The following is a 12,843-nucleotide window of genomic DNA, read 5'->3' on the forward strand; positions in this document are numbered from 1 at the left end:
CAGAAGCCCAGATTTTCTATTTCACCATGATTTAGAGGAGTTGTAGATACTGGGATGTATAGTTCCCCTGCAATCAAAGAGCACTCTGAACTCCACCAAAAATGGAATTGGACCGAACGTGGCACACAGAAACCCCATGAACAGCAAAAAAATACTAGAGGTCTTTGGGGAAAATTCACCTTGATTTCGGGGAGTTGTAGTTCACTGACATCCAGATAGCACTGTGAACCCAAACAATGATGGATATGGACCAAACTTAGCACACATACCTGATATACCAAAATTTTAATACCGGAGGGGTTTGGGGGGAACTGACCTTCCTTTCAGGGAGTTGTAGTTCACTCACAGCCTTTTAACCTTTGTTTTAACCTTCATTTTTAACTTTTGTGGTATGAAGTTATACTTTGGCATTTTAATGATATTTTAATTACTTTTAACTTAATCAAGTCCTAATTGTCTTTTAATGTATGCTAGTTCACTATTACAGGAGCTTTTTAGGATAGTGATTAGTGTCGATTTGTGTACTTTTTTTGTCTATTACTGTCGATATGGTCAGTGGACTAATCAATAAACTTTGCCAAACACTGATGGGTCTGGACCAAACTTGGCACACAGGCCTGATATGCCACAATGTGATTACTGGAGGGATTTGGGGGGAACCGACTTTCCTTTCTGGGAGTTGTAGTTCACCCACAACCAGAGAAACTGTGCCTCCAGCAAGGATGTACCTGGACCAAACTTGGCACACAGAACCTTCATGACTTACTCAACCTACTGGAGGCGTTTGAGGGGACTGACTCACCATAGTGGGAGTTGTAGTTCACCCTGCAGCCACAGAGCACACTGAACTCCACCGATGCATGTAGAGCAAACTTGCCCAACATAACAATCTTTAAATACTGATGGAGTTTCTCAGGGTGAACCTGGCAGGATGAGAGTTGTAGTTCACCCACAACCTTATGCATTTTGCACAATTACAAAATTGACTTTTTCAAAAAGTTCTATCTTGTCTCCTGCATATGTCATCAGTCGGGGACCCCTCCCACCTGCACCAACTACCGCCCTGGGCCTGAGTGAAGAGAGAGGGGGCCAGTGAACAGTTCCATCTTGTCTCCTATGCTATGCTAATAATATAATGTAATGTAATAAAATATATTGTATATACATATAATATTTATATTATAATGCGATACAATAAAATACTAAGAATAATATGATATTAGAATTATATATTTTATATTACAGGTAATATTACTGATAATATTACAATATAATGGTACAGTACAATATAGTAATATATAATGCTGATATTATATATATATATATATATATATTGTATGTATATATATCTTGTGAGCCACTCTGAGTCCCCTTTGGGGTGAGAAGGGCAGCATATAAATGTCATAAACAAACAAACAAACAAACAAATAAATAAATAACCCAAGCAACGCCGGAGACCCAAGGTAGTAATATAATACAGTAATAAAGTTCTAAATGTAATAATAATATAATATGCTGCAGGATGTCACTGCTGAATAAACGTTTCCCATGTTTTTATGACAGAACCAATTAGGAAATGATACTGAGAAGCTAGGAGCAAAAATCACAGTGTTCCGTAGTGTTATTAAGTCTGCTATGTCTTCCCATATTGTCCCCTGGAAAAAACTTCGTCTCTCACCCAATGGCTAGCAATGATCTCCGCACAGTAGTTCATTAAAGTGCTAGCATTCAGTTCTTCGGCCGTTTGATAGAAGCGGATGCAGTTCCGGACGTTGACCAAAGACATGACGCCTTTTTCACACCTGGCAAGACAGGCACAGAAGAAGAAGAAAAGAAATATGGCTTTCATTTGACATTTTTCAACTGGGCACAAGAGTGTGATGCAGCAGCTCAAAAAGCCAATGTAATTCTGGGCTGCATTCACAGGAGTCTAGGATCCAGGTGGAAGGAAATCATAGCCCCACTCCATTTGGTTTTAATCAGACCTCACTACGCACCCTGTTTTGGGGAAATAAATTCAATGCACGATTGGTGTTGTGCTCCTTTAACACCACTTAGTAAAATCAGCAAGCAGTTTATTGACAAATATATGTAAGCAAAACAGTAAACATGGTAAAAACAGTCTAGTCCAAAGATAGTCCCTGAGCTTCAAAGGTAACACACAAGATCTAAAGGTATAAAATCCATAGAGCAAGGCAACATGAAAATCCAATACACAGATCAGGAACCTGAGAAAACTTGGAACAAGAAACTAGGAAACACTTGGAAACAAGACCGTCATGAAATTCCAATGTTAACGAGACTGAGCCAACTCTTTCCCTTGTATTAACACAAAGCTACAAGCCCCCAGTAGCGCAATGGGTCAGCTCATCTGCGTCATCTGTCAGCTCCAGCTTACCATGAGGGAACATGAGAGAAGCCTCCCAAAAGGATGGCAAAACATCAAACATCCGAACGCCCCCTGGGCAACATCCTTGCAGGTGGTCAATTCTCTCACACCAGAAGTGACTTGCAGGTTCTCAAGTCACTCCTGACATGGAAAAAAATAAAGCTTTTCCTGACCCCAGAACAGAAAGGAAAGCATTTCTCTTGCCCTTACAACCAGATAAACATTTCTTATCTCTCTTTTCCTGCAGACGAATTGACCTTCATTGCACCTGAGAACTCTGTCTCTGTTTACCAAAGTCTTGCTTTCTATCTTCACTCTCATTAATGTCTGCACCTTACAACTTATCCTCAGAAGATAGTTGTTTCTCAGAGAAAGGAACGTGACCTTGTGAATCTGGAGGAGGAACACTCCGTTCATGATTCACCTCAGGCCTCTCGCCTGGACTTAATTCAGGCCCAGGAAAACCCTCATCCCCAGTGCCCAGACCCAGAAAAACCATCAAGCCCATTACCATCATGAACATCAGACACAGTCACAGGCTGAACTACAACGGATGGGACGGTATCAGGAGAAAGGTGTCCAATTCTGTATTTATGAATTCCTATGTGGAGCCATTGAGAGAGGTGGGGGTGTTTTGATTGAGGATGTGAGAGCCACCTACCTACATAGAGACCGTCCCAAGGTTGCAAACAAGAGAGATTGTGTAGGTTTGTTCTTATGTTGGAATTGTATGTAAGATGGATGAGGGACATTTTTGAAGTGTAACTAAAGTCAGATCCAGATCTATATCAGTATCTCTCCACAGACTGCCCCCAAATGTTGTAGTTCATCCCATGGTGGTGTCTGATATTATTGTTAATGGGGGATTCTGGGCCTGAGATTTTAAGTCCTGAAACGGAGCAGTCTGTGTCTTCAGCTAGTCAAGGCCACATTCCAGAGGAAGAAGCATAGCCGATCTCTGGGAAAAGGAGTTAAGAGGCCGAAACTCTATGTGCTGAGATTAATGAGCTTCAAGATAATAATAACAATAATAACTTTATTTTTGTATCCCGCCTCCATCTCCCCAAAGGGACTCGGGGCCGCTTACATGGGGACAAGCCTAGTCAACACAGTTAAAATATAACACTAAAATTATTAAAACAATGTCACAAAACAATATAAAACAAACAACAACATAACACAGTATAAATCAACCATTCAGCAAACAACCAATGGCCTGGAATCTACGGGCGGACTGGTGCAAATCAGTTGTGAGAACAAGACTGATGGATAAAGTGCAAAAGCCAGATGACAAAATTAGGAATCAAGGGCAATATGAAAGAGCACTATATCTCTGTGTAGGGAGTAGTAGTAAAGTGCAAGGACTAGGTCTCCTACCAACAAACTCATTACCATTGCTCATTCCCAGACTTGCCTTTCCCGGAGGAGCTGCAGCTGGAACCGGTTGGCGAGCTTCATCAGCTCCGTCAGGAAGAGGTCGTCCTCCCTCAGCTCCAGGTCATCGGTGTAGATCCAGCGCAGCATCGCCATGGTCACCTCAGGGTCAGCGTCTGGAAGGAGAACATTATAGAGAGTTTAGACCTAGCAACACTGCGCATTGTGCCTTTAAGCCCATAAAGACCTCAAAGTCAAGCCTACAAACCCTGCACCAACTCCTCTGCCAAGGAGCACTGGTGCCTCGCCAATTGACAACTGCCAAGGTACTGCAACACTGAGCAATGGCATTGAAAGCCGCATCAAACTGCATTAATTCTACGGTGCAGAGGCCCCCACAATGATATTTTTAGCGGCACAGCAAAAAAGAGTGTTGACTGAACACCGACACTGAATAAATCAGGAAATATTTGATTTTATCCCTAATTTATATACCGATACACCTAGGGTGTCGTACACCAGAGCAGGCACACCTCTGACCTTAAACACCACACCTGCTTGGTCAAATCAGCAAGCAGTTTATTGAAGAATGTATGTAGGCAAAGCAGCAAGAACATTAAATGTCCAATATATGAAATAGTCCATATGCATCAAGATAATTTGCTTTCCAAATGTTGTGTTAGATATGCTGTGTGCTGCTGTTCCCTGTGTTTTTCAGCCTTCCTGTAACTACTGCAAAACAACGGCTATAATGATAGATAAGTTTTGGGTGAAAGGAGGGTGCAAGACAGAGGGTGTGGACCACAATGTGGCATCGCCCAATCGCCTTTTAACCAACTGAGCCTGGCAAGGATTCAGCGGCGCCCCAAAAGGGTGGCAACAGCCCTGTGAAACTATCAGAGCCAATGTAGTGTCCTGGCACCGCTGGCAGCTCCAGTTATCTATGTTCTTGTGTCAAAAATATTAAATATTAACTAGGTATTTTTAATTACAAAAATGAGAGTCAAGCACTGAAAGGATTAAATGGATGCAATGACGCAACAAAAGCTGCAGTTCAATATAAGCAGGTGTGCCTGTAGCTCAGTAGGCCTCTGTGTTAGTTTGCCTCAGTGGGAGCAAGGTCTCAGTCTGTGAGGCCTCACAGTGTGAGAGAAGCCTCTGTTTGAGGTAGGCCTTAGTTTGTGAGAGAAGGTCTCACACTGTGAGGTAGGCTTCAGTCTGTGAGAGAAGACCTCACAGTGTGAGGCAGCCCTTGGTCTGTGAGAAAAGGCCTCAAGTGTGAGGTAGGGCTTAGTCTGCGAGAGAAGTCTCTGTGTGAGGTAGGCCTTGGTCTGTGAGAGACAGTCTCACAATGTAAGGTAGGCCTTAGTTTTGAGAAAAGGCCTCACAGTTTGAGGTAGGGCTTAGTCTGCGAGAGAAGGCCTCACAGTGTGATGTAGGCCTTAGTCTGTGAGAGAAGGCCTCACAGTGTGAGGGAGGCCTTAGTCTGTGAGAGAAGGCCTCACAGTGTGAGGCAGGGCTTAGTCTGTGAGAGAAGCCTCTGTGTGAGATAGGCCTTAGTCTGTGTGAAGGCTTTAGAGTATGAGAAGTTCTGCTGTGAGAAGCTTTGGTGAGAGGAAGCCCCAGGTTGAAGGCCTCGTGTGTGAAGCTCTAGAGTGAAGGTTGGACTTAATCTGTGTCAAGGAAACCTTGTTCTTGTAAATAGTGCAACCATATTATTTTGCTACAAAGAAAAGCCTCCTACGGAAGAGATAACATTGGTCTGTGTGTTTGGGTTCTTTGTATCAACTGACGCTGGGTCACGCTGCTGCTGATAAGCTACTCTGCTGTACATTTATGAGGAGGGTCTTTTGTTATTAAGCCCACTCACCCAACATATTGTTCTACCTCATTTTAGTTTTTCAAAAGAAAGCTTTCTTTCCAAGAGCAAGAAATGCCAGGTTCCTTTGAAGAGGCTGGGGGGACAAAAGGGGTCTCCTAAGACTCCAAACGGCCAGATTGGCAGCAGTTACATGCCAAGAGTTCCCACGCCAGCGCTCAAATCCAAAGGAAACCATTCCACCAGCTTTGTTTCCCTGCAATGCCAGAAAGAGGAAGCCCCCACCACACTCAACCCCAACCTCATTAAACGAAAGAGAGACAAGCCCGTCCATTGAACCAGAACTAAACACCACCGACCTCTCCTGGCTCTGGAGACAAAAGCTTCACCATGAATGGACCAAGAAAATATGTACAAAACGCTTGATAGAAGCAATATAACACTAGAGATGATTAATCTTATCAAGGCAAATGCTGGAGGTGCAAGATGCAGAAAGGAGCTTTTTCCCCATGTGGGTTGGTACAGTTAAAGAAACAAACAAAAATTTTGGCCGCACAGCTACAATGTTTTCCCCCAAAATAAGACAGTCTTATATATTAATTTTTATATATTATATAATTTTTATTAATATAAATATATTATTTTTTGCTCCCAAGGTTTTGTCCTAGGGCTTATTTTCAGGGGAATGTCTTTTTTTTCCAGACTGACTTTTTACTGAACTGCAACTAAAGCTTATTTTTGAAACAGGGCTTATATTTCAAGCATCCATAAAAAATCATGTTATATCCCTGAATAAACTACTGCAACGAACTCAACACGAGGCTGCCTTTGAAGACTGCTTGGAAGCTTCAACTAGTCCAACACGTGGCAGCCAAGCTGCTCAATGGAGCGGCATGCAGAGAACATACAATCCCTCTGCTATGCCAGCTCCACTTGCTGCCGATCTGCTATCGAGAACAGTTCAAAGTGCTGGTCTCAACCTTTAAAGCTCTGTATGGTTCTGGCCCAGATTACCTGTCTGAACTTATCTCCTGTTACGAACCTTCACGAAGCCTAAGAGCAGCTGGAGAGGCCCTGCTCTCGATCCCACCACCATCGTAAACGTGGTTGGTAGGGATGAGAGACAGGGCCTTCTCAGTGGTGGCGCCTCAGCTGTGGAACTCCCTTCCTCCCTCCTGTCCTTTGGGAAGAAATTCAAGACCTGGTTGTGGGACCAACTGACCATACTTGGCACATTCATATAGATTATATGTTATAGTATTATTATTGGCAGGCTGTTCTTCTTTTGCAAATAAATTTGTTAAAAATCAGACAATGTGATTTCTGGATGTGTTTTTTCATGTTGTCTCTCATAAGTTGTGTTCTACCTATTATGTCAATTACAGGCCTCTCTCATCTTTTTAAGTGGGAGAACTTGTGCAATTGTTATCTGACTAAATTCTTTTTTCCCTCAACTGTAGGTGGTCGGTTCACGGGTGCAGGGAAGGAGGGAATGGGTTTGGTAAGATGACAAAACTGTACAGTTTCTGCTGGTTCCTGTATTATTTGTACTTTGCTTTCGTTTTCTGCTTGTAATCCATCTATATAAATAAAAATGTAATGTTCGTTTGTGGGACTAACATAACTGGACAAATTGACACCAAATTTGGACAGCATACACCTAACAACCTAATGTATGTCCTTCACTTAAAAAAATGATTTTGTCTTTTGGGAGTTGTAGTTGCTTGGATTTATAGTTCACCTACAACCAAATAGCATAATAGAAATGAACCAAACGGGGCATACAGGACTCCCATGACCAAGAGAAAACACCAGAAGGGTTTGGTGAGCATTGACCTTGAGTTTGGGAGTTGTCGTTCACCTATATCCAGAAAGCACCATGGACTCAAACAATGATGGATCTGGACCAAACTTGGCACAAATATTCCATATACCTAAATATGAACACAGGTGGAGTTTGGGGGAAATAGACCTTGACATTTGGGAGTTGTAGTTACTGGGATTTATAGTTCACCAACAATGAAAGACTGTTCTGAACCAATGACAGAATTGGGGCAAACTTCTCACACAGAACCCCCATGACCAACAGAAATTACTCAAGGCCATGCAGTCCAACTCCCTTCACCAGGGCAAGAAAATGTAATCAGAGCCCTCCTGCCAAAGAGCCATCCAGCCATAAATATAGATATAATTCACACACACACAGATATAGTATCATAGATTTGAAAGGGACCCCTAAAGAAGGACAACTATATGTTGCATGTTCCAGAGAAGGCAAACCAGACAATCTCCACATCAACACTGACAAAGAAGCAACAAGAAATACTGTTTACGCACAAGCATAAAGAAATTACATATATTAGAAACCAACGCTTTCTCATTACTTTATTTTCCAGATCAAAAGACTGGGCCACAGCAACACGTGGCAGGGGACGGCTAGTACACAATAATATTTAAATATAGATATATAGATATAAATATGAACGGACCTGACAGATCCAGCTCTTCAGTGGAGGCCAGGTTGGCCAGGCTCCAAGACTCGCTCCGGGCTGCCAAGACGAATTTGTGAGCGCTGATGCTCTTGTCCCCAACCTTTATCCTCAGGTCACTGGAGAAACACAACACACACACACACAGCAGGGCTTCAGAGGACTTTATGGCACTTGCCGAGATTGCATCAAAATTCAGGGTTAAGGGAAGGGATCAAATGTATTCATGCTTCTTTTGCATATTCTTCGGGCTCCGAAACATAGGACTGGAAAGACCACACGAGCCAACTAATTCAAGCCCCTTCTTTCCGCCATGTAGGAAAAGCACAATCAATGCATCCCCAACAGATGGTCACCCAGCCTCTGCTTAATGATAATAGCCATACAATAATAATATTAATAGTACTATAGAATCTTGTTGGAAGAGACCCCATGGAGCATCTAATCTAACTTCGTTATTTCTGCCAAGCAGGAAAAGCACAATCAAAGCATCCCCGAGAGGTGGCCACCCAGCCTCTACTTAATAAAAATACATAATAATAATAATAATAATAATAATAATAATGCAACTATAGAATCCTAGATTTGTAAGAGATCCCATGTAGCATTAATTCATCTCACCTGGCCCATGACCAGAAAAAAACACTGGAGGTCTTTGGGGAAAATTCACCTTGATTTAGTGGAGTTGTAGTTCACCCACATCCAGAGTACTGTGAACCCAAACACCAATGGATCTGGTCCAAACTTGACACACATGTCTGATATGCCAAAATTTGATTACTGGAAGGGTTTGGGGGAACTGACCTTCCTTTCTGGGAGTTGTAGTTCACCCACATCCAGAGTATTGTGAACCCAAACACCGATGGATCCAGTCCAAACTTGACACACTTGTCTGATATGCCAAAATTTGATTACTGGAAGGGTTTGGGGGAACTGACCTTTCTTTCTGGGCGTTGTAGTTCACCCACAACCAGAGAACCTGGACCAAACTTGGCACACAAAACCCCCATAACCAGCTCAACCTACTTGGAGGGGTTTGAGGTGACTGACTCACCATAGTGAGAGTTGTAGTTTATCCTGCAGCCAGAGAGCACACTCAACCCTACCCATGATACACACTTAACCCTACTAATGGATTTCCTTGGGGTTAATGTAGCGTGATGTGAGATGTAGTTCACTCACAACCTTATACATTTTGTATAATTACAAAATTGACTTTTTCAAATCACCCAGGCAACATCGGGGACCCAAGCTAGTAATAGTAATAAAATTATTATTGCTTCAAAACTGCCCCCGCACCTCCTGCTCCAAGGCCCAGGGCCAGAGTCTCTCGCCTTTCCTGACCTGTATTGCTCCTGCTGATAGAGCTCGGCAACTATGGAAAGCAGTCGGCTGATGAAAGACTCGCTGGCGTTCTCTTTGTTGGACTGAGCGGCCAGGAGAGCGCATTTCCTCTCGGTCTCGGTCAGCTTCTTCTGCAGCTTGACGTATTCCTGGCGAAGAAGCATGAGGTGTTTCTCCAGTTTGGCCACCTCTTCTGCAAAGCAAAAGACAACATGCACAAAAAAGAGAGGGTCACAACTTTGCAAAAGGGGAAGGAGCTCATGCTGTGTCTCCCGAAGCTCACAAGGTCTCTCTCTGTTTTAAGTTGATCCTAAACCTTACTGCAAAGAGACTGTCTCCTAGAGGAGACAAAAGGGGCTAAGCTCATTATTATTATTATTATTATTTTGTGTATTTTGTGTAATTAGCTGCCTTGGCTTATATTTGGGTCGGCTTATACTCGAGTATATACAGTATATTCACACACACACACGCACACACAAAAGTGGCTGACCTTAGCGACAGAGGAAAGACCTATTCCCTTTGGACTCTCCACAAACAATTCAAAGCGCACCTGACCTATGGCCCACGTTCCTAGATGTGCAGAGTGTTAGCCGAGGAGGGAGAGATCACAGGCAACGGGCAGAGAGGAATGAAATCCAAAAAGACCTGGGAGCAACTGTTACACTATCCACAACGTATTGAAATGATATATAACGATACTTTCAGACTATGTGTACAGTATATATGAAACAAATTACATGACGTAACACAGGAAAAGAAATTTAAGGATGGGTTTAAAGCCAAGCTTAAAAACCATAGTATAGTATAGTATAGACAGGCAAGAACTGGGAAGCCTTGGTCCTTTAGTGCTCTAATTGGAGGTCAGCTGTGACCAACAGTGCTGTGGAATTCGAAAAGGAACAAATAGAGGGTGGAAGGGAGAAACGTGCCAAGAGGAAGGTGCGTCAAACCAATCCTGACCAGGACCGCCTTCCACATGGATGCTCTCACTGTGGAAGAACGTGTAGGTCAAGAATAGGGCTCCACAATCCCCTACAGACCCACCACCAAGACACTACACTTGGAAGGCTATCATACTCGGACAACGTGAGATCATCTAAGGTAAGAAGAAGATTCTGCAGTTAGAGTACATTTTTTAAAAAAAAATAATGAGCCTTTTTTGTCCTGCTGGATGCTTTCATTGGCCACAAGGTCATCAGAAAATCAGGCTAGACAGCCCTTGTTTAATGCAGCATTGCTCTTCGTTTGTAGTACTTCACATAACTTTTCACAAAAACAGAGCACTCAAAATAAGCATCTCTCCTTTATTATTATGTTTATTTACACCCCACTTTTCTCTTCACAAGACTCAAAGCGGTCCTCCTCTCACATGTGGTGTCTCTTCTCAGATAACTTTTGAAATATGCCTGGACATTATTTAAAATGCCAAAAATGCACCTTTTTCTCTACAATTGTAAACAGAATGCACCCCCTACCATTTATTCAGGGTTAATTTTGGTCAATTATCACATTTCTGTAAGTGGCAGTCGACAGGAACTGTTGCAAAACTGTGCCTTGCAGTTTTACCAACAAGGAAAGTCCTATTTGCTTTTCACAAACGTTCCTGCCCACGTTTTCGCTGTGCTGATCTATTGCCATCTGCTCACGCAGCTGTGAGAAACCAAACAACTAACTACTAGTGATGGGGACAAAATTTGTCTCTACCATTTGATTCGTGTTTCCATTTCGTTCTGTCCGTTTGTCCTCCTGGAACGAAAATAAAATTGATACGAAAGGCAAGCGGGTGTGGGCACCAACTCCAAACATGCTTTTCAGTTCAACTGCCATGCACATAGGCCCAAAGCACCGGGGTCTGGCAGATCCTGCAGCCGAGTGCCAAGTAAGGAGCTCTCCTTTCTCAGCACTCGCCTGCAGGCACCGTGGCATTTTGGGCCTACGCATCCGGGCCTTGCAGGGCCTGCAGCCAAGTACCGAGTAAGGAGCACTCAGCTACAGGCACCCCAGGTCTTTGAGCTCAGCTACAGGCACCCCAGGTCTTTGAGCCTACAGGTGCGGGCTTTGGGCCGATGCACCCGAGGTTTGCAGGCCTGCAACCAAGTGCTGAGTAAGCTCGGAGCTCGGCTGCAGACCCTAGCGGTTAGGCCCAAAGCCTGTACCCGTAGGTGCTTTGGGTCTATGGGTGAAGCCCCCCCCCCCCAATAATGGGATGGAAGAAAATACAAAACAGATATCTGACCTCCCAATTTCGTTAGACTCAGTCAAAATGGATCGGGGCCCTGACCAAAAGCCGCAATACAAAACGGATCAAGGTTATTATTTATTATTATTTATTTCGGACATTATTTCGTATCCCGTCCTATTTCGACCTTCGCAGAGGGACTCAGGGTGGCTAACAACCGGCACACCATGGTGCCCACAATCAAAAGCATAAATATACAATTTAAATAAAAACAGTATGAAAACATTCAAATAGTCAGTTTACCCTGAATGCACATGATTACTAACTACAACTTTTTTCAGAAACGTAGAGGAAAAGGAAACTGACAAAGCGGACCCTCGCACAAGAAACTGCTGTCCTTCCTATTCTCCAGCGACATTTACTGAGGAAACAAATGACACATGCAACATTGAGATCTCTGACTGTATGGAAAGAACTCGGAGGAAATCTGCACAATCATCACAAATTGGAAAATCTGGATAGAGGTTACACAATTCTGAGTTGTGTAATAATGAGTGTTGAGGAACTGAGCAACTTCATTCCGAAAAACGGTTGCTTGTCACTGGATGTCCCAATCGACTGGCACAAACAAAATGCAACACGAATATTCTGTTTTCCCATTAGGGACTGAATATACTTGTCTAAAATGGTTGGGTCAAGTGTTTTGGAATGGCTGTATTTGTGCATACATACATCATGAGAAGGGATCTTGGAGATCTTGGATATAGGATCCCAATCTGTACAAAAAGAGCAACAACAACAATAACAACACTATATAACAAAATTTGATCCTGATTTGAAAAGTGTTTAATTCTGTGTTTATCTTCATGGCTCTTCAGCTTCCGCACAATCTCTTTTGGTTGGAGAAGACACAGGAAGAGAACAGTGAGCTGCCAATAATATTACTGTGTATACTTGAGTATAAGCCGATCCAAATATAAGCCAAAGTACCTAATTTGACCACAAAAACTGCAAAAACATATTGACTTGAGTGTAAGCCGAGGATGGGAAATGCAACTGCTACTAGTCAATTTCAAAATAAAAACAGATCCTGATCAAATTACATTAACTGAGGCATCAGTAGGTTAAATGATTTTGAATATTTACGTAAAACTAATTTAAGATAAGACTGTCCAACTATGATTAAACCATTATTCTAATCTTCTTCAATATAAATGTACTTACATATCCTTCCAATAATAATAGA

General features: G+C 42.7%; 1 protein-coding gene across 1 annotated transcript in view; it reads right to left on the reverse strand.

Annotated features, from left to right (window-relative positions):
• ANKFY1 (ankyrin repeat and FYVE domain containing 1) overlaps nucleotides 1-12,843 on the reverse strand; it is a 45,607-nt gene that overhangs the window by 28,580 nt on the left and 4,184 nt on the right. Inside the window, exons 2-5 of the mRNA XM_060756809.2 lie at nucleotides 9,416-9,608; nucleotides 8,072-8,190; nucleotides 3,804-3,939; nucleotides 1,679-1,802 (exon numbers count right to left, since the gene is read on the reverse strand). Coding sequence (XP_060612792.2) covers nucleotides 1,679-1,802; nucleotides 3,804-3,939; nucleotides 8,072-8,190; nucleotides 9,416-9,608 — 572 coding nt within the window. The remainder of the gene's footprint in view (nucleotides 1-1,678; nucleotides 1,803-3,803; nucleotides 3,940-8,071; nucleotides 8,191-9,415; nucleotides 9,609-12,843) is intronic.

The sequence above is a fragment of the Anolis sagrei genome, chromosome 11, assembly GCF_037176765.1.
Source record: "Anolis sagrei isolate rAnoSag1 chromosome 11, rAnoSag1.mat, whole genome shotgun sequence".
Lineage (NCBI taxonomy): Eukaryota > Metazoa > Chordata > Lepidosauria > Squamata > Dactyloidae > Anolis > Anolis sagrei.